The sequence below is a fragment of the Equus caballus genome, chromosome X (genome assembly GCF_041296265.1).
Source record: "Equus caballus isolate H_3958 breed thoroughbred chromosome X, TB-T2T, whole genome shotgun sequence".
Lineage (NCBI taxonomy): Eukaryota > Metazoa > Chordata > Mammalia > Perissodactyla > Equidae > Equus > Equus caballus.
In genome coordinates, this window is record NC_091715.1 from 17,018,297 (window position 1) to 17,041,119 (window position 22,823).

Here is a 22,823-nt window from a genome sequence, read left to right on the forward strand (position 1 = left end):
ATAAAGAGCAGAAATCAGTGAAATAGGAAGGTTTCAGTAGAGAAAATCAGCAAAGCCAAAAGTTGGTTCTTTGAAAAGATTAATAACGTTGATAAACTCCTTCCACAACTGATCAAGAAAAAAAGAAAACACAAGTAACTAAAAATTAGAATTGAAAAAGGGAACATTACTACAGATTCTATAGACATTTTAAAAAGTGAAACTATTGTGAACAATTATATGCCCATAAATTTGACAATTTAAATGAAATGCACAAGTTCCTTGAAAAACACAACTTATCAAAAAGTTAGAAAATGTAAGAGATTATTCCCAACTATAGAAGGGTAACTTTTAATTATTAAAACAGTAGAAGAAAGAAACTGTCATTAAATTTTACCATGTTAATATTTAAGCTCAGCACAAAATACAGTTAAAATGCAAACAATAGAATTGGTACATGAAAACGAATGGATGTCTATAATGTCAAAAGAGCTTTCATAACTATATGAAAACAAGATCAAAACAATGCTATGTGAATGAGCAAAAGACATGAGAGGAAACAAACTTTTTATTGGGAACAATATTCAGCCTCTTCAGTTATGGGAGAGTTGTAAATTATTAGAACTGCTTAAAGAGACTAGTGCCTGTGCTTCAGTAACATATGTAACGTTCAGGTAAGAAAAAGAGGCAGAATTCTGAAATTTTTAGACATTATTTTGAAGCTGTGAAATGTGGCTGGTTGATGAATTTGTTAGTCCATGAATTATGAGGAATTTTATGTGATTTTTTTCCTCTTGACAGGTTCAATTTTGGAATGGTGTTTGGCGTAATTGCCATGTTCAGCTCTTTTTTCCTCCTGGGGAAAACGCTGATGCAGACTTTAGCACAAATGATGGCTGATTCTCCCACCTCTTATTCTTCCCCCTCTTCTTCCTCTTCTTCCTCCTCCTCTTCTTCCTCCTCCTCTTCTTCCTCTTCCTCTTCTTCACTTCACAATGAACAGGTGCTACAAGTTGTGGTAAGTGCCTTCTTGTTGCTTTAAGTAACTGTTGAAAGATAGATATAAGACATTTCTTCTGGATAGCATTAACTCCTATCCATAATATAAATATGAAAAGTCTCACAATTTCTCAAATTACCTGCTTAAACAAAAACATTAGTAATAATATAGGAAGGAATTGTTGTAATATGTAGCAGTAGTAGTAATAGAATAAATGGACCACCCTCAACAATTACACAGGTATTTGATTTAATTCATGTTACCTTCTTGAGGTGTTAAATGATTGTTACTATTATGGAATAAGCATGCTGATTTAAATCTCTATAATGTATCAATAAATTGCATTTTAATCCTATGCAAAGTATTCCCCTTTCCTCTTCATGGCTTTCAGAGTCTAACCAATGATATCCTTTTAATTAAAGATATAAGACCTTTTTGAATGGTTGCGGTGATTTCTTGATATGAAGAATAATGTGCTGAGTTGTACTCCTTTGACTATAAGCTATTTATAGTAATTATCACTTTAAGGCACATGTGTAGACCTGTACTTTATCGATTCATATCTCCAGAGTTTGGAAGGGTGCTTTACCATTGGCTAACTTTTATTTCTAATTTTTTACATTGATTGTTTCCATTTCCATGAATCATGAATATTATGTTTTTAATCATGTTCTTATTAATGGAATAGGCTGTTTAAGAGTCACTTGGGGCCAGCCTAGTGGTGTCGTGGTTAAGTTTGTGCACTCTGCTTTGGTAGCCCAGGGTTTGCTCATTCAGATCCTGGGCACAGACCTATACACCACTCATCAAGCCATGCTGTGGTGGCCTCCCACATAGAAGAACTAGAATGACTGACAAATAGGATATACAACTATCTACTGAGGCTTTGAGGAGAAAAAAAAAAAAAAGAGGAAGATTGGCCACAGATGTTAACTCAGGGCCAATCTTCCTCACAAGAAAAAAAAAGAGTGAAGTGAAGGGTTTTTTTTTAACTCATGTCTTTGTGGCCTTTACTAGGCTGGGTCACTATAGGAAGATTTCGAAGTCATTTGTTGAGAACAATAAAGAATCCCATGGTAATAGCTCTTTCTTAGAGATTAAAAGGATTTGCCAGGTGAAGCCTTCTTCAGAAGATATGATTTATTTCTTCTGCAAACATTTACTGAGTCTGTTTTGTCTCCTGGCCTTATCCTGAGTCCTGCTTATATGGGGAACAAAATCTAATCCTAGCACTCATGAAGCTTTTACTCTAGAGGGAGAGCTGCTGTGATTGTGCTACAGTTGGACAGAGTATAGGTGCCATGGGAACAAAGAGAAGGTGTGCTAAGGTGTGCCTGGCACTGGGAAGAGAGTAGAGGAGAGCTCAAGGGAAGGCTGAGGAGAGTCCACATAGCCTGGGAAAGGAAGACGGCAATTGAGCATCCCAGTAACAGGGAACCATATAACATGGAAAGGTGGAATATAATAAAACCTCGTTAATGTGCAGTGCTTCCTGTGTGAGGTTTTTTGTGCCTATTTTGTTTTATTCCTGCAGCAGTCTGCAGATGAGTATTGTTATCTGTGATTTACAGTTGAGGAAACCAAGGCACAAAGATGTTAAGTCATTTGCCTTTGGTCACAGCTAGTAAATAGTGGGTCCATCACTCACCCACAACTGACCTCAGAGCCTGTGCACATTATGCTCTAGTCCCTTAAGAAAGACCAACAATTCTTCAAGGAACTATAAGTAACTTTGACCTGAGTCTGGGAGGTATATGGTGGAAGGTATATGGTGTGGGAGATAAGATAGGAGATATAGGTAGGGAGGGTCTGGGTTATGAAGGGCCATTCTAAAAAGTTTTCATTTTACCTATAGATAACAGGTCTGTGCAAAATGGATCACACTAGGGTTACACTAAAGATGGGGAGACCAGTTAAGAGGGGAGTTGGAATAATTCATGTTAGAAGTGATAAAGATCTAAACTAAACTAGTGATAAGAGGAATGAAGGGGCCAGATTCACGGAATCTTTTGGAGTGGAGTTCTCAGACCTCAGCATTTAATTGAATGTGAGGCTGGAGGGAGAAGGAAGAGTTTAGGATGACTCTCAACCTATGCGATTGGTTATTGTTTGAGAAAGAAGCAAGCGTGGAGGAAATATGATCGTTGGCCTGCCTGCCTGCTACGATTACAATGGCAGAAATGTTGTTTAGAGAAGAAATTATTTCTTCTGTTTGCTTCTTTTTATGCATAGAGCTCACAAAAATATTGACTGTTAGGAGAGTTGTGCTTTGGGACCGTTAAGAAGTCAGATGCCCGCTGTGGTCCACCTTGCACATCTATGTATAAGTTTGTTATGTCTCCTGACTTTGAGATGAGCTTAGAGAACATACTTTCTGTTTACTCTGTAATTCCCTACAGCCTCGTTCAGTATTAATTCCCAAAAACCTGGCACTCTGTGTTGTTGAGAGATCAGTATCCTGGTACATCTAATACCCTGTATGATCATGGCCAAGACAGATGGGGAGTCACGTACTGTTGCCAGCAAACGAGACCTACCATCTGTTCGCATAGTCACATGCTCAAATCCTTACCTTATCTCATTATTACATCCATAAGATAATAAAGAGAAGGAACCAGTGTCCTATTGGATCAAGGCTACTGATTTATTTGAAATAAAGATAAGATAGGCAGGATATTTTGTGATATAGAGGGAATGTATGAGAATTAATCTTAAGTACATAAATTTAGAGAGGGGTCAGAGAAACGGAAACTACTGATATGAACAGACAGATGCCTGACAGTATGGGAATGGAGCAGGTATGTAGAAAAAGTTACACTGATGTCCTTGAAAAGAGTGGCTTAGTAGGGTCTGAGTAAAGAGAACTTCAGATAATGAGCATCATAAAAATATCCATATCCTTTGACCATTTACTTCCGTCTCTGGGGCTCTAGCTTAAGGAAATACTTCCAAATATAGAAAAAATAGTATTCATCAAGCTCTTTATCCTAACATTATTTATTATTGTGAAGAATTGGAAACAACCACGACATATAATTGAAGAATGGTTAAATCATGGGGTTGTCATTCATGAAACATTATGCATGCATTAAAAGTGATGATTATGAAAACTAATTTCATAACTAGGGAAATGATACTGGGAATTAATGAATTTAGAAAGTGATCCAAGCAGCATGGTTTGACTCTCCTCTTTAGTTATTAAAGGAGGCTTAAAAGTGAAATCCCTCTGTTGTGCGTGAAAATAAATTCCAATTAAATTAAAACATGAAATCATAAAAGACCTTGAAAGAAAAAAAAACAGGATTCTGTTTATATGAGCACAGAATAAGGAAGACATAAGCATAAAACTAATGACAGAAACCATGAATGTTGATAGATTTGACTACATACAATTTTTCGTATATCAAAAACTGAAAATAAAAGGCAAAAAAACTTGGGAATACATCTGTGACGTGTTACAGAGGACTGATAATTGATATTTGAAGTGATCTTAGATCAATAAGAAAAAGATGAATGAATAGGAAAAAAAATAGACAAGTCATGAGTAGGCTACTCATAAAAGATCTATCAGCGGTCAAAAGTAGAGGCAAAGTTCAGCTTTAATAATGATCAAAGAAATATAAAACAATGGGATGCTTTTATATTCCTCTCAAATTGCAGATTTGAATAAAATGAGCTTGCCCAAGGTTATGGAAGGGTCGACTTTTGGTGAGCAGTTTAATAGATATCAAAGTCCTTTAAATTTTGTGTAATAATAGCATTTGCTACCCTCTCTGTGAGGCAGAATGTTAAACATTGGACAAGAGTTATCTCCTGTAATCCTCAAAATTACATGTAAATGTGGTTATTTCCATTTTAATGATGAGGAAATTGAAGTGTTAGGGGAATAATCTAAACTTCCTCGAGGTCCCTTAGCTAGTAGATGGAGCCAGAACGTCAAACCCAAGTGATATGTCTCCAGAGCCTGAACCAACCACGTTTGTCTAAGAATTTATCCTCCGAAATATTTGGGTATATGTGTTCAAATATGTTTATCACAGTATTTATAAGAGCAGAAACCTTTAAAACAATTGGTTGTCCAATGATCTATTCCATAGAACATAATGCGGCTATTAAAAATCATGTTGAATCAGACAGTACTAATGGGAAAATGTTTGTGATACTGTTAGTGAAAGGAGCAGGTTTCAAAACCATGTTTTAATAAAAATACAATTTTTTAAAATATGTGTACATGAAAAGATGAAGGACATGCGTTAAACAATGAGAATTGTTTTGTGTTTTGGGACAAGGATTATAGGCTTCTATTTTCCTTTGAGTTTTCCAGCTTTAAATATATTTTATACTGAATTTAAAATAATAATTAATATAAGAAAGAAGGAATTTCTCCCAGAAGAATACCTTTAGGATCCCAACTCCTGGACTGTAAGAAATAAATGCTCAGTATGTAAATGGTATTAATGATGCCTGGTGTGTTTCACTTAGCCTAATTTATAGAATCTCTTTAACAGATATAACTTGGGAGCAATTATTTGTCTTATGAGAAGATTCTTGGATATCTAAAACAAATTTACTGTGCAGCCCTTACAATAGCAAACTTCCCTCGTGTATGCAATGATATATGTATGTACAACATCTTAGGAGCATGAGATTGCAAGACACCTCCCACTTCTTGATAGGCTATTAGCATGTCTGTATGTTCCATATGCCTTACTTTCTGCCTTAAATTTCAATTTTAATATAATATTTATGTATCAGTTTGATACTATTTTTCTGACCAATATGCTGGACAAACTGATGGGATAGAAGAAATGGAGGGCATGGTGTTCCCACACTGATAAGGCACTTTATTACACTGCCTTTAATTATCATCCCTCATATAACTTGAGAATACTAAAATGAAACTCATTGATTGAGGCTGGGGATATCCTGTATTACTCACATAAGTACTTGGAACCTTGCAATAACAATTCAGAGGAAGGACTAGGAATTATAACAAGAATTTCCAAATCAGGCTTCCAGCCCTTGAGGGTAGATCAGCTGCTGACTCCTTCACTGTCACTCCACATTCCCTGGCGCTTTGCCAGGCTCCCTAATTCTTTCCCATGGTGCAGACTTCAGGAAGCTAAAGTTTCAACTTTTTAACCTGGCGTTTCCTGTTCTCTTTAGATTAGTGTTGTGCTTAGTTCAAAAACTGCCTAGTTCAAAAAACTGACTGATGTTTTTACTTTTATTATGATAGAAATGGAGAAGTGAACCATTGGTATTCATATACTTTTAGTTTACAGAACATTCAGCTTGGAAGTTTAAGCTTTAATACAGAGTGAACATCGTGGTCTTTTGGTGCCCAAGTGTGTAATTATCATTGTGTCTGTGAACAGGTTCCTGGTATAAATTTACCGGTCAACCAACTGACCTATTTCTTCGCTGCAGTCCTCATTAGTGGTGTTGTACATGAAATTGGACATGGGATAGCAGCTATTAGGTAATGATATTTACCTTTTTCTTTCTACTACATGCAAAGAAGCTTTTCATTTAACAGAGTTTATTACTAAAATCTGCTACATTTGATACTTTTTCTTCCTGTGGATATTGCCCAGTGCATATCCACCATCATTATTTTAAAGTACTTTCTCTTTTACAGAGGAGATTAATATATTGATGAATATGCTCAATTAACCATGTGCATATCTGTAATCTGGGTCTTTCTATCCTTTGCCCTTTGCCAATATGGTTATATTCTCATGGTACTTCTAGATTTTCATCCAATCCTGAAACCTACTCTTTGTCTTTATCATTGAGTCAGAATGATAACCATTGCACTCAAAGCCCACCCACCTGCTTTTTTAGTACTTTCTTTGGCTTATCAGCTGAAATACTTTGCTGCTTCTACTCATGGCCTCTGCTGGCTAGAGCAAGAACACTGAAAACTCTGAGTTTGTTAACAAATATCATAGCCTATCTAGAAACCCAAGTAGAAGAAGACAAGCGAGGATGAGACCTGGGACTTGCTTCGAGTGTCATGCCCTGTTCTTGTCTTGCATACCCAAATGTATGTAATTATACCTGAGCATCATAAAGGCTTCTAAACTTACAAAATTGTGATGGGGGAGAGGGTGAGTCACAACTCCCTTTCATTCCCACTGATAATTATGCCATAATGAACACACATACTGATGGGAATATGTTTTATCCTTTGGGTGTGTGGACCAGGTAAAAGGTTTTAGAGGAGAAGATTTAATCACTTCTTATTACTTTCCACTTGCTTATGAACAAGAGTCTATTGACTGGCAATAAACCCTCATCTTGACAGAGCATATACTGTTAAACAGGTGGCCATGTAGTGGTTTAAGTGGGTGGCTACTTTTTAAATTTTTTTTAATCTCTTTCACCTTTGTTTCCACGCTTTTAGCGTTGCAGCCTTTAAGGTTTTACATGTAAAAGCATTGTTATTAACAGTTTAATATTTCACAGTGTGCTTGTGAAACAATGTAATTTTTTAATAAAATCCCAACTGCTAAGAAAAAGTGAATTTTACAGGCTTACATGTTTAGTACTAAGTGACAGCACAGTATATTTAGGTGATGCTTTTTTTTAGAGTAGCTGTTTGGTTTTATGAAGCTATTAAGTGTAATTTGATTTTTCGAGAATGAATTGATAAAAAAGAATTCTCTTAAGGACAATCTGAGCATTATGCATTTTTAAATGTACTTATTTTAACATTAATTCAACAGGAATACACTTAAACAAACCTCCACCTTTATAATAGCTAAGACAAATATAAACATTTAGATAATTTACTTAAATTATATTTTCTACGTGTCCTTCTCTGAAAATAATTGAGTAAACCATAAAAATATTTTTCATTTAGTTTCTCATAGAAATATTAACCATTTATTTCTCTGTGTGACTAATTTCAAGTTATCTGCTCATCGTATGGGTTCCTAAAAATTTTGAAGTTGTCTGTTTCAGAATGTCCTGTTTTACAAAATGCGCTTTCACAGACAACCAAATCTGTACACTATTGTAAAATTATGATGAGAGAGAGAGAGAGATATATATCATATATATAGGTGTAATTTTTTTGACTGTCCAGAGAGACTTGCTTTTCAGCAAGAATTTGAATTACAGTGGGAAGGGGGCCAGCCCGGTGGCGCAGCGGTTAAGTTCGCACGTTCTGCTTCTCGGCGGCCCAGGGTTCGCAGGTTTGGATCCTGGGTGAGACATGGCACCACTTGGCATGCCATGCTGTGGTAGGCCATATAAAGTAGAAGAAGATGGGCACGATGTTAGCTCAGGGCCAAGCTTCCTCAGCAAAAAGAGGAGAACTGGAAGTAGTTAGCTCAGGGTTAATCTTCCTCAAAAAAAAAATGAAATGAATTACAGTGGGAAGTTTTAAGATTACATACATTATTAACTTGACAAATGCAATACTAGTATTAAATTCCTTTTTCTTATGTGATTTCTTAGGGAACAAGTACGATTTAATGGCTTTGGGATTTTTCTCTTCATTATTTATCCTGGAGCATTTGTTGATCTGTTCACCACTCATTTGCAACTTATATCACCAGTCCAGCAGCTAAGGATATTTTGTGCAGGTAACAGACTTAAATTTCTTTATTCATCTGTGTGTTGTTAGTGGTTTGATGGAAAGTACTCACATCACAAATGAAAACATATCATCATTTGGTTGATAAATTCAACTTATAAGATTCTCAGTTAAAAGTTTAGAGCAAAATAATTGACATTCCAGTTTCTTCATTAAAAACAACTGAAAACAACATAATTTTTAAATGATTGCTTTTAAAAGCAATCTTTTTGTGTGGTATATTAAAAGCATAACATACCACACAAATGTGAACAGTAAATATGACTAAAGCATTAAATTAGACACAAGGGGCCAGTTAATAATCATAAGGAGTATAAAGCACAATGAAAATGTAATCGTTGTGAATCTTACTATATCAAGTAACAAACCATCAAAACAAATGGAAAAAGTAGAAGGAGAAAACCAAATTGCAATAAAAGAGGTTCGTCTCATCTCTCAACAAGTAGCAAATAAGTATGAAAAAGTCAGATCATCAAAGCTCTAATTAGTAAGGTAAAAGTCAATAGACATGTCAAACTCTATGCCATGACAATTTCTTTTCAAGTGCCCATGAAACTTAAAAAAATTGACCAGGGGCCAGCCCTGTGGCTAACTGGTTAAGTTCGAGCTCTCTCCTTCGGCGGCCAGTTCAAATCCAGGGTGTGGACATGGCACCGCTCATCAAGCCATGTTGAGGCGGCATCCCACATGCCACAACTAGAAGGACCCACAACTAAAAATACACAGTTATGTACTGGGTGGTCTTTGGGAGAAAAAGGAAAAATAAAATCTTTTAAAAAAAGGATTGACCAACATGACTGACAGACAATAATGTACAACTGAAATTTCACAAGATTGTAACCTATCATTAACTCAATAAAAAATAATAAAAAAAAGATTGACCAATTTAATTCAAAACGATAATTGCTGTATATTTAAATGATAATGAAATAATGTGCAAAGTTTTGCTAAAAGGAAAATTCACTGCCTTAGGCAGTTTTTATGAAAAAAGAAATGAAAGTAAACCAGTTAAGCATTCAACTGAATAAGTGAGAAAAGAACTATAAAATAGCTTAATGATGTAATTAGTAAGGATATAGGCAGAATAAATTAGAAAAAAGAAAAATATAAATAAGTCCAAGAGTTAGTTCTTGGACCAAAAAAAGATTAAACAATGGGAGAAAGTGTCTGTAAACACTAATTCTTTAGCAGTCAGATTGGAGAATCACAACTCATACAAGAAAATTGGAACAGTTATAAGTGTTCTTTGTTCATCTCTGCAAAAAAAAAATTTTTAAACCTGGATCATTCTGAAAAAAATAAATAAATAGCCTGAGTTAACCCCAGAAGAGAGAGAAAAAAATCTAAATAGTCTAATTACAATGGGAGAAATTAAGAAAGTAATGAAGAACGCCCCTGAAAGTTTCATGGGTGGAATTCTTTCAGATCTTGAAGAGAAAGATTTTCCTTTTAATTCCAATTTAGTATAAACTTTCTAGATTGCACAGAGAAGAAAACTAAGATTTTTTTTTTAAAGCCAGTATAACACTGATACAACATCCTGTAAAGCACAAAAAAACCCTCTACAGACACATGGTGGACTTAAACAATGCAAGGATGGTTCAACATTAGGAAATCCATTTTACTGTTGTTTACATTATGTACCATTAGGGAAAAAAATCTTCATCTCAACAGATATTGAAACGGCTATTTAACAAAATTCAACATCTATTAATAGCTAAAAACCAAAAATCCTTAGTAAAAGTAGAAATAGCTGGATACTTCCTGATGGTATGACACTTAGAAGCTATTAAAGGACAAGACAAGCAGTCCCACCGTCAGCTATCACTGATAGTGTTAAGTGGTCTGTAAATGTGGGTCATTGCAATTAAATGAGAGGAAAAACAGAAGCATAAATATTAGAAAGGAGTAAGCCTTTTTTTTCTGATACTGTTATATGCCTGGGGAGGGAGGCAAGAAAATCAACGGAAATGAAATAATAGAACACCAGTGAAGAGCCCGGTTACCAAGTTAATGTTCAAAAACCAACAGCTTGCTAGGCAGGACGGGAAGGCGGGAGGGGTAGTGCGTACACGAGGGCGTGGGCGTGAGCGTGGGAACGCACTCGAGGTGGCGCCGGGAAGCGCATGCGCCGGGCGCACCCAGAAGCCCCCTCGCCTTCTGGGCTTTTCGCCTCAACCGCCCACGCCTTCCTCGTGGCCCTCGCGCTTTCCTCCCTCAGCCTTTCTTTTCCGCGGCCTTCCAGTCACACACCCGCTGCCCCGCGGCCAAAGTCTCTGCAGAGCTCGCTGCCATGGCCTCAGAGGAAGCTCTCTACATCTCCACAGAAAACTCGGAGATGCCTGCAGATATCGTGGAGCTGCACAGCCTCCCTGTGGAGACCGCGGAGATGGGAACCGTCGAGTACGAGGATATCAGCGGCGATTGGTTCCACGGCGGCCACCACCATCCGCCCCTGATCGCGCTGCAGCCGCTCATTATCAACAACCCGAACCAAGGTGACCAGGAAATGGTTATGGTGCAGACACAGGAGGAAGTGGTGGACTACTACGAGTCAGACAACCTTGAGAATCCGGTGATCAACCCAGTCGACGACGACGACTACTACCAGCAGGCCTTGGCTTCCTTGGCAACCTCCGCGTCGTCGTCGGCCTACAGCTACCGCAAGAAGCGCAGGAGCCGGGGCAAGAAGCCCAGCCATAAGAAGAGCTACACCAGCAGTGAGGCCAGGGCGGGAAGCGGCAGCGCCCCTGAGACCGGCAGGAAGAAGTGGGAGCAGAAGCAGGTGCACATCAAAACCCTGGAGGGAGAGTTCTCCGTCACCATGTGGTGCCCGAGCAGTGAAAGGGACAATGAGACAGAAGGACAGACGGAGGAGAACTCACCTCCCGATTACTCAGAGTACGTGACAGGGAAGAAACTTCCTCCTGAAGGAATACCTGGCGTTGACCTCTCAGATCCCAAACAACCGGCAGAATTTACTGGAATGAAGCCAAGAAAAAAGAAAGAAGGTACTCCAAAAACAGTAGCTTGCCCTCATAAAGGCTGCGAAAAGATGTTCAGGGATAACTCTGCCATGAGGAAACATCTGCAAATCCACGGTCCCAGAGTCCACGTATGTGCAGAATGTGGCAAAGCTTTTCTTGAGTGCTCAAAACTGAAACGACATCAACTGGTGCATACTGGAGAGAAGCCCTTTCAGTGCACATTTGAAGGCTGCGGAAAACGCTTTTCCCTGGATTTCAATTTGCGTACACATGTCCGAATCCATACTGGAGACAGGCCCTACGTGTGCCCCTTCGATGCTTGTAATAAGAAGTTTGCTCAGTCAACTAACCTGAAATCTCATATCATAACCCATGCTAAAAACAAAAGCAGCCAGTAAAAAGAGAAGACCCTTCTCAAACTCAGGAAGCATCTTTCAGGAGTGTGACTGAAAATAATAATGCCTCTCTCTTGTATGTTGTTTCTAGGAAAGAATTTTAAAAATGATTCCTACACAACTAAGGGTCTTGTTTTGATAGAATAGTAGAAATTTGAAAAGTAAAAAAAGTAATCCTTTGTATAACATTGTTAAGATGCTCTATCTTGTTCTATAATACCGTTTGAAAAACATGTTTTTGTACAGTTTGGTCCCAACAGGAGGATAATTCATGAACCTCACATCAAAAGACAGTTCTTCATACAGCTGTGCCAAAAGTGGGACTTCTTTTCACATTCTTTTAAATATGAAGTTCACTTACTGCTTACAATTTTTTAAAGTTCTCTATTTTCCAAATGTTCATGTTTATACTTTTAGGAATATGTTTAGTAACTCTATGGTGTTTTGGAAGTTGATAACTTTGCTTACAGATGTTCTTTAAAAGAATGAACAGTTATAAAAAATGTTTAAATATAAAAACAAAGTGAACAGTTACATGCATGCGTAAGGTATTTTCCTGTTTAAAAAAGTTATAGAGGTTTTGTTTGCTATCTTAATTTTGGTTGTATTTTTTTATATTAAGTTTCTGCATAACTATCTTTTAGCTGCGTTGAATTATGTAGTATTGAATAATAGATGTGACTTAATAGTATTAGTCAATTTAAACCTGTTTTAATCATTTTCTTTCCCCCAAATACTGCCAGGTACTGTTGTTTAGTGTGATTTCTTTGCCTGTCAGAGAGTGGTGTTCAGTTGTAGGATATATTGTGTATATATTGACTTTTTAATGATCGATATGTACATCTTGTGTAGTAAAGCAAAAATAAAATTCGTGTTCTAAAGAAATAAAGAAAAAAAACTTGTCTGTATAAATACCATAGCTAGAAAATAGAGAAGATGGGGAGGGTGCCACTGGCATGTGGTGAGTAGAGACCAGGGATGGTGCTAAACATCCTACAATGCACAAGACAGTCCCCCACGGCAAAGAATTATCTAGCCCAAAATGTGAATAATGTCACTTGAGAACCCCTGCTCTAGAGAAAGTAAAAGTTGTAACAAAGATTCTTTTGGTGTACTTACAAACAAATTATTAATGGACGAGAGGTTGTTTAAGTAGAGGAAATGTGTGTGTTCCACCACACTCATTGCCACTTAGCCATCATGGGCAAATCTGGAATCTAGAGGGGTGATCTGGTACCAGCTATATGCCTGACAAGAGATGGAGGCTGCCCAGAGAGTCAAGGAATCAGTGCTGCTGTGTGACCACCCCCCCCCCCCGCCCCATTCTTTTGATGGGAATAGTCATGGTTGTGTGGTGGTATCATCCTGATAAAGGAGAGAGAGTAAGCGTGCAGGCATGTAGGCAATCCTGAGGAGTTGCGGGGAAAGCTGAGTTAAAAATGAACTTATAAATGAAAAAGCAAAATTAGTTTCTGATAAATAGTTTGATAACATTGGTGCTTTTAAAAATCTCTCTGTATATAGAACAGAAAAGATTGTTTGCCTAATACATCCTAGACTAGACTTGCTCTAGACATTTCTGGAATTTAACAACTTACAACACACAAAAAAAAGTGGAGGAAGTCTTACAATGTGAATATGGTTCATGGAACACCTGTTAGCTAGGTATCTGGCTGCTTTAATAGCTAAAAGTAACAATGGGTTAAACTCTCATAAAACATTCCAAAATGTAAGTAGTTCAGCGCTGATATGATAATTCTTTGATTTGGGGGACTCTGGCTCTTTCTGATTGTTAGCTCTACTATTCCCAGCCTGCAGCTTCTATGTCATGGGCTCAGATTAGCTCCATCATAGCTACATTCCAGCCAGTAGGAGGGGGATATCCACATCACTTCCACTCACATCCTGTTGGCCGAAACACAGTTGTATGGCCATACTCAGCCTCCTGAGTCTGGGAAATGTCTTTAGGTTACATTTCTGTAATTATAGAGCATTGGTTCTCAACCACTGATACTATCGCCCTCCTGGGGAGGTTTGGAATGTGTGGGGTGGGGAACATTCTTTGGTTGTCTCTGACTGGAGAGCACTAATGGCATTTAGTGGATGGAGCCAGGAATTCTAAATGTCCTGTAGTGTAAGAGACAGACCTGCACAACTAAGAATCACACTGCTCAGAGTGCTAGTAGTGCCCCCACCCTGCCCCGTGAGAAAAACTAGTAGAAGAAGGAAAGGATAGGTGTCGGGGGAGGGGTTATCTAGTGGTGTGCTAGTGAATGTTTAACTCCTGGCTCTGGTGGGGAGGATGGGGAGCTCTGATATGTAGCATATGCTGGTTTCTGTTGTAAATACTACCACCATGGCCAATTTCAAGGTGCCAACCTGAAGTCCCTGAAGGAGGAATTGGGAAGAGAGGCACATAGTCAGCTGTGACAAGCAGGTAGGAGCAGGCTCCAGCACACCACTGGGTTCACCTAACCATCTCTGTATATATGGTGGAGGTGGTGATAGTCTGTGACATGATGTAAGATACATACTCTATTTGGTCCACCAATACTACTCTCCATAATAGTTTAATTCTTAAAGCAATCCCTTTTTCCAAGTACCATTTGGATTTCCATACCCCAGTTCAGCAAGAGTGTTTTTTATTTCATCTTAACTTTTATTTCAATAGCTCTGAAGTTCCTTTAAAAGATCACAAGTATGTTTAAATTAATATTGTATACATTTTCTGAAAAGAAGGTATAGTAAGTAGAAGATATTAATTGTATTCATGTTATATATATATCTTAGAGGTATATATATAATAGAATATAGATGCTATTAGTGTTAAGTCATATTAGCATGTAGTCTTCCTATTCTGGTATTAACATGCTCATTTTAGATTTCAATATTGGAAATGGAAGAGGCCCCTAACTGAACGTCTGTCTGCTGCACTAAGTAAGATCTATCTGCCTGACAGCTTCTTCTGGTTACTTTACTAATTTATCAGAATGCCCAGGTATTATAAAGTCCAAATACCTAAATCATTCCTGCCCCTGATTGAGCTTATTTCTTTTTTTCTGTCTTTTCAGGTATCTGGCATAATTTCGTCCTTGCACTCCTGGGTATTTTAGCTCTTGTTCTGCTCCCTGTAATTCTCTTGCCATTTTACTACACTGGAGTCGGGGTGCTTATCACTGAAGTTGCTGAGGTAAATAATGGATTACTTGGGGCATTCTGTCGCCAGATTTTGTGATGTAGCACATAGCATTTTATGTCAGGAACTTTTATTCAAGTTGTCCTCCTTGAAGAAATTACTGTAATCCTTTCAAATTGAACAAATAGTTTTGTGAAATACATTGGCTTTTTTTTTTTACTTTTTATTAAGATTATGATAGTTTACAACCTTGTGAAATTTCAGTTGTACATTATTGTTTGTCAGTCATGTTGTAGGTGCACCACTTCACCCTTTGTGCCCACCCCCTATCCCCCCTTTCTCCTGGTAACCACTAATCTGTTCTCTTTGTCTACATGTTTAATTTCCACATATGAGTGGAGTCATACACAGATTGTCTCTCTCTATCTGGCTTATTTCACTTAACATAATACCTTCAAGGTCCATCCATGTTGTTTGTGAATGGGACAGTCTTATCCTTTTCTATGGCTGAGTAGTATTCCATTGTGTGTATATATATATATATATATATATACCATATCTTCTTTATCCGATCATCAGTTGATGGGCACTTAGGTTGCTTCCACATCTTGACTATTGTAAATAATGCTGCAGTGAACATAGGGGTGCATGGGACTTTTGGAATTGCTGTTTTCAAGTTCTTTGGATAGATACCCAGTAGTGGGATGGCTGGGTCATAAGGTATTTCTATTTTTAATTTTTTGAGAAATCTCCATACTGTTTTCCACAGTGGCTGCACCAATTTGCATTCCCAGCAGCAGGGTATGAGGGTTCCTTTTTCTCCACAAACTCTCCAACATTTGTCACTTTTTGTTTTGGTTATTTTTGCCATTCTAACAGGTGTAAAGTGATATCTTAGTGTAGTTTTGATTTGCATTTCCCTGATGATTAGTGATGATGAGCATCTTTTCATGTGTCTACTGGCCATCCATATATCTTCTTTGGAGAAATGTCAAAATACATTGGCTTTTTAAATTATTTCTGTTCTGAATTACAAAGATAGTACCAAGATTTTCTACCTGTAGTTTGTTGATAAAATGCATCATTTACCTTTACTGTTTATTTTTATAACTCTGCTGTTGAGTCAAATGTCTTTACTCCTAAGAAGTCAGAAAGATGAAAGCTAGGCTAGCCAGCCAGAACATTTTGTGGGAGTTTAAGTTAATGTCTTCAACTCTGTATTTCACTCCCTTAAACAGTAACTACTATGATGACATCGTCTTCTATTCAGACTTTGGGAAGAGGAAAATTACCTTTCTGAGCAACTGGCTCACATATTTCCTGTGCTGACAGTATCGTCTACATATTTGGGACTGTGTTTAGATAAGGACTTGTCTTATAATTTTATCCACTGAGCATATAGGAAAACGAAGGCATTCTGATGACTACTTTCACAAAAATTTTAATTAGCAGTTTGGGAAAACTTTGTTGTTTTAATCGTAACAGTTGGTGAGTGAGTTTTTTTCAGTTGTGAAAAATTCAAAATCTTGGAGAAGTAGGAAAAGTAACTATAAGTGTTGGGTTTTATTTTAATTTTCTAGGTCTGTACACCTTGGATTCAAAGCTGGATTATCTACATTATTCAAAATATTCTACTTAATTAACTCGGTGTCTTTAGCTATTGTTTGCTCAGATTAATTTTAGCTTGTCTTGACACATTACCTGATTTGATTTTTCCCTCTTCTCAAGGACTCACCTGCCATTGGACCCAGAGGCCTTTTTGTGGGAGACCTTGTCACCCATCTACAGGATTGTCCTGTTACTAACGTGCAGGATTGGAATGAATGTCTAGATACCATCGCCTATGAGCCCCAAATTGGTTACTGTATAAGTGCGTCAACTTTACAGCAGTTGAGCTTCCCAGTTAGAGGTGTGTATGTTTCCTCAGTATAACACAATGCTTCAAGTGGCAGTACTTGCCATTCCCCAATTCTTAGACCATGTCTGTAGATTTATTTGGTTCTAATTTCTTTAAAACAAATCGGTAAAGTAATGATAGGCCCAAACTAGTAAACATTCTTCTTGATAAGTTGGATACTAATATGTATGTTTCCTTTATTATATATTGCTGTTAAACTTCTTACTAATTTCATAATATCATATTTGATTTTCAGGACTCTAGTTATCTAATTCTTTCTGCATTCAAAAAAACTTGTGTTAAGTCAGCATTCAAGCTCAACCATAACCAATTAACTAAGTTCCACTAATTAAATACCCCTGTGCTATATGGATAGTGGCATGTCCAAAGCTATTTGGGGTAGAGTTGTTTTATGTGGCAGGCATCCAGAGGAAGTCATCTTGGCATCTGAAAATATCCCCTGAAGTCAGATCTGTTGTTCTGTGTAGCAGGTGACAGGGTGATGCAAGCTTATTCTCAGAAGCTGCTAAATTTATTTTGAGTTCTTTCAGCTCTGAAAAATCAGCCTCTCTACTCTTTATACAAAATCATGGGGGGCCAAATTATTGAAAGTGTTGGAAAATACAAATTATGCTCACAGACTGTATCTTTAATTCAAGAAATGCCCTGGATACTTGTCCACATCTCTTGGGGTTAGAAAATGCAATTAATAATCAAGAATAACTTTACTAAAGTACTGTGTGCAACAATGGCAAAGTAGTAAGAACTAATCTTTAAAACTTTTTTCAAGTGTAATCTTCTGTGTGTAACCCATTTTTAAGAACTTTGTTTATTGTAAATGTTTTTCAAACATACATAAAAGTCAAGAAAGTAGTGTAAATGAAACCTTATGCGTCCTTCTCCCAGCTTCAGGAATTATCAACATTTTGCCAATTTTTTCATCAAATCAGCCCACTTTTGGAGGAAGTATTTTAAAGCACATCCCAGGCTTCCTATCATTTCGTCCATAAACTTCAGCATGTCTTTAATAGATGATGATTTTTTAAACATGACCACAGTATTGTTATCACATCTAACAAAATTAACAATAATTCTTAGTATCTAGTTGATATTCACTTTTCCTTAACTGTTCTTCAAATAGTTGGTTTGTTTAAGTTGAATGGTATGTCTTTTAAGTGTCTTTTAACTGGTAACAATTCCTCCTGACTTTTTCTTTTGAAATAACATTTGTTTGTTGAAGAAACTGAGTCATTTGTTTTGTCGAATTTCCTATATTCTGGATTTGTCTGGTTATATCTTATCCTCATCATGTCATTAACATGTTCAGATGTCCCCCAAATTTTCTATAAACAGTAATTAGATCTAGAGGCTTGATTAGATTCAGGATCCATTTTGGGGGGGTGCAAAAATCCTTCATAGATAGCACTTAGTACTTTCTATTGCATCATGTCAGGAAGCGCACAATGTGTGGTCCTCTCCCTTGTGGTGATAAACGTTGTTCATTCTTTAAGATTGAAAGACCTATAAATTTTTCCTATTCTCAAGAGCCATTTAGCGTCTTCCAAAACTTTTCAGATGACAGGTTAGTATGTAACCCACAATGTGTTCTTCTGTAAGAGAAATAATCCATTATTTTACACTACTTAAGTCCTTTATCATTTTCCTCCAGTTTCTCTAAGTTTGGTACAATCTGTATTGAATTACAAAAGCCAAAATGACACAGTAATCAAATAAAATTTTCTCCAGTAGGACTGTTTTATTTAGGATATCTGCATCTCAGGTGTTTAAGATTTTGTCCTTTTCCTGTCAGACAAATTGGAAATGAAAATTTTCCCTGATATACTCTGAAACTGTTTCCTTATTAACTTTTTGAGTATTTCACTATTATGGGTCATATGCTGTATTTTGGAGGTATTTGTTGAAAAACGTAAAGCAGATATTACTCTTTCTACACTAATAGAAAATCAGTCCCAAAATAATAATTCTTCAATATCTATTTCATCTCCTTAGGAGCGACTGTATTAGGACACATGTTGATTTTGCATGGTGACTTTATCTGATAAACCCGTACCTCCATTTAACCATTTCTAAATGGAGTGCATATACTTAGCCAGTTTATAGGAATTTAATGACTGGAAATATAACTTAAAATATATGCTAGATTAATTTTAATGGCAGGCTTGACCACTGGGGCTGTGGACATTTAAGAAAGCTGGGGATTGATAGTATTTTACATGTATCTAGGTACCTTTGTTATCCTTCATTATGAATAGAGGGGAAAGATATAGCTAAATATGATAATACAAAGTGGCCAACAATCCAAAATTGATTCAATTTAGAGTGGAATTCAATATACATAATTAAAATTCTAAGAATTTATACCACTTCAAAACAATAAAGTCACCTTGGAAAGATCTGACCCTGGAAGTGCCCATAAGCTGTCCCAACCAATCATTTCTGGCCTTAATTTCTACCTTGACTCTCCCAGGTGTATTATTAAATCTTTAAAGATATTCCCTAAGATATTAATTAATTAAGCAGACTAGATGTTCTCCTTAAAATAATAACAGGTAGATTTCTGGCAAATTAGAAAACTGTGGTTAATCTACCTGAAATGACTGTACATTTTATTAAATTGTTAGGACCTGCCTTTTTCTTGTTAATCCTTTCCTTTTTGACTTTTAAACATTAAAATGTTAAACTACAACAAATGTCACCAACAAAGCCAAGGCTGGTTTACTTCCACCTCTGCCCTTGGTGCATGGGGCAAGCCTTAGGAGCTTGTCCCATACTCTCCTTGGAAATTGAATGGCCTTTCCAAGAAGCCCCAAAATGGACACTGGGTGAAGTCTTAGAGCCCTTTGCACCTGGAATAGACCTCTGGTCTCATTCTGGGTCAGAACTGAAAACAACTTTTCCCCCATTCATATTCAAGCCTCTGCTTTTAGCATTGCTGGATGTCCATATGCCACTTAGTGATTTGAATGGAACTAAAAGTTACAGACAAGAACTAGTCTGGCTCTTTTGGGGGGGACTATTTTCCTAACAAGTAGCTTGCATCCCCTCTTTAGTTTGAGGGGACAATCTTCATTTCATATACTATACATAAAACTATTTAGCTTTTTTCCTTTTTTGTTTCCTTAAAGCATTGTTTTGAGTAATAAAAACTGTACTCAAGAAGTCCAGCATTTGAACGACATTTTAAGGAGCATGAGATTGAATACTAAAGGCAGCTTCTCCCTAAAATGAACCTGTGAGCCCAGCTTCAGGTATCTCCCTTGAACAGCCTATATTCCTGTTCAAAAGAGGTGAGGGTCTATGCCCTTAACTGCCTGGCAAAGGGAATATTATCCTGTCTTCTATATTTCTAACTGAAGTGAGGAAAGAACTTTCCCTACCTGGTTTAAGATAATAAAAGGAAAACTCTGGGAATCTTTTCCACATATTTTGAGTACCCGGATTGTTTTTATGCCCAACTCTTCTCTGTTTGGAAAAAAGTCTCTGTTTTCTCATTGTGAACATCAACTTATGATCCAAAGTTTCTTTGCTATCCTAAATTGAAGAGAGAGAGAGTGTTTGTGTGTGTGTAATTTTTTAACTGCTTGTTACTGGATGATGCTGGTATAAAGTCTACTGTAGAACTAAGAATAAATAGGCTTGCCTCCCTGTGTTGGAGCTCTAGCTACATTTGTATGTGTATTAAGCCAGGGGAAGAAAATTATTCAGTTCATTTTAGTGATATAGAAAGTAGTGGGGACTGTGAACTATAGATTGAAAAAGTTTCTTCCTACTAGCCTTATTCCAAAATCACCTCTGGTCTAGACCGTCTTTTGAAGACTAGACTCTTTCTATGACTAGACTGTTTCTATGACTAGACTGTTTCTATGCACTCTTAGGGTGCATTCAGAATATGCAGTTTCTCCCTGTAGTGGAATTGTGAAACTGATCTGGTCTTAATTTTCCTAATTGTCTCCAAATCTGGGGAGATTTAAGGGACAATTCTCATCTCCCAGAGTTAAATTGAACCCATGAACGCCTCTGGGACCGCCTGTTGCAGCCTTGAATGCTCTTTCCAAAGTAGAATTGGATTGGCCTCTCATGCTTGATAGCAGTGTACTAATGTGAAAATTTTCTGTGGCGTCCCCATCTTACATATTAAGAATTGTATCACAGAAATTGGTTAAGTGACTTGTCTTTTAATGTGACCCAGTAGAAAAGATTCTAAAATAAAAAAAAATTTTTTTGAGGAAAATTAGCCCTGAGCTAACATCTGCTGCTAATCCTCCTCTTTTTCTGAGGAAGACTGGCCCTGAGCTAACATCCGTGCCCATCTTCCTCTCCTTTATATGTGGGACGCCTACCACAGCATGGCTTGCCAAGTGGTGCCATGTCCGCACCCAGGATCCGAACTGGTGAACCCCGGGCCACTGAAACGGAACATGCGAGTAAACTTGATATTTCTCTGTTTATCAATTAAAAAAAAATGTTGTAGCTTTAAAATTTTTTTTTCCTTTTTTTCCTCAAAGCCCCCCAGTACATAGTTGTATATTCTCCGTTGTGTGTCCTTCTAGTTGTGGCATGCGGGATGCTGCCTCACTGTGGTTTAATGAGCAGTGCCATGTCCACACCCAGGATTCGAACCAACAAAACACTGGGCAGCCTGCAGCGGAGCACACGAACTTAACCACTCTGCCATGGGGCCAGCACCTAAAATATTTTTTATATCAAGTTTACTTCTTACATGGTAACAAAATATTTAGCTCTTCATTGGAAAATTCTGTATGTCAAAAGGTACTTAATCTTGTCAGGGCAGCCACAGTCATGGATTTATGTTTTGGTTGGAATAATCACCATAGGAAGAAGCTGTAACCCTGAGGTCACAAATTGGTGGTAGCCTAGAGGCCAAATCCAGCCTCAGCAGATGTATTTTGTTTGTCTTGCACAGTGTTTTTAAAAATTTTAAATGACTGCCAATATTTAAAATTCAAGAGGTTTCACATGAGGGTCCAGATTTCTGGTTCCTCTTATAAAAAAATGGATGATCTCTTGAATCTGGGCCCCAAGTTAAGTGGCCTGCCTGCTAACCCCTTAGAACAGGGTATATATTTTCTAATTCATCACAGTCCCCACCACTTCCTATTCTTTCCAAACGCTATCCATTACATTCATTTGGTACCTGCTTGCCCCTTTAATCATTTGCATTACCAGATATGCTGTATCAACAGTGATAACAAATTCTTGACTTTCAATTCTGTATTGTATACAGTCCTCCAAGAAAAGTTAGTGATCAAGCACCAGATGTAAACTTTTAAAAATAGTTACAGATATAAAGGCAAGTGGCATAGAACATCATTTCCATATTCAGTATATATTGAGTAATCCACTGTATGTAAGAGACTGAGAAAACTTTCCCTCAGGGAGTTCACAGTCTAATCAAGAAACAGACTATGCCCATGTTATTACAGTACAAGGTTAAATGTAAGTGATGACAGGAAATATTGGGAGTTGTGAAAGTTGATGGCAGTCAGTCGTGACTGAGATGAGGACAGGTTTCATACAGCAGCTCCTGAGATGGGCCTCAACAGTGAGTTTCATTTCAGGAGGCCAAGATAGAAATCAATCTGAGGACCATAGATTAGAAGGTGGTCAGGGAACTGCTAGTAATTTCATTCAGCAAAAGAAGAGTATGAGATACGGTGATTTTTAAAAAGTGGAAATCTTTACGTTTTAGGCTATGGAGTTTAGACTTTATTTGGGAGCAGTGCTGAGTCTGGAAATTTTGGATTAGAAGCACTACATTCTCAGAGTTCTACACTGGAGGGT

The 22,823-nt window shown here is 37.3% G+C and overlaps 1 protein-coding gene across 6 annotated transcripts in view; it reads left to right on the forward strand.

The window, feature by feature from the left end:
• MBTPS2 (membrane bound transcription factor peptidase, site 2) overlaps window positions 1-22,823 on the forward strand; it is a 42,284-nt gene that overhangs the window by 3,866 nt on the left and 15,595 nt on the right. For 4 of the 6 annotated variants that reach the window (XR_002805511.2, XM_023634090.2, XM_023634091.2 and 1 more), the window contains exons 3-7: window positions 781-997; window positions 6,358-6,461; window positions 8,447-8,574; window positions 15,039-15,157; window positions 16,832-17,012. Coding sequence is in view for 5 of the 6 variants with exons in the window: in XM_023634090.2 (XP_023489858.1) it covers window positions 781-997; window positions 6,358-6,461; window positions 8,447-8,574; window positions 15,039-15,157; window positions 16,832-17,012 (749 nt within the window). In the remaining variant the exon portion in view is untranslated. Of the gene's footprint in view, window positions 1-780; window positions 998-6,357; window positions 6,462-8,446; window positions 8,575-10,830; window positions 12,836-15,038; window positions 15,158-16,831; window positions 17,013-22,823 lie in introns of those variants that run through there. The other 2 variants (XM_023634089.2, XM_070257238.1) reach the window with 2 other exon arrangements.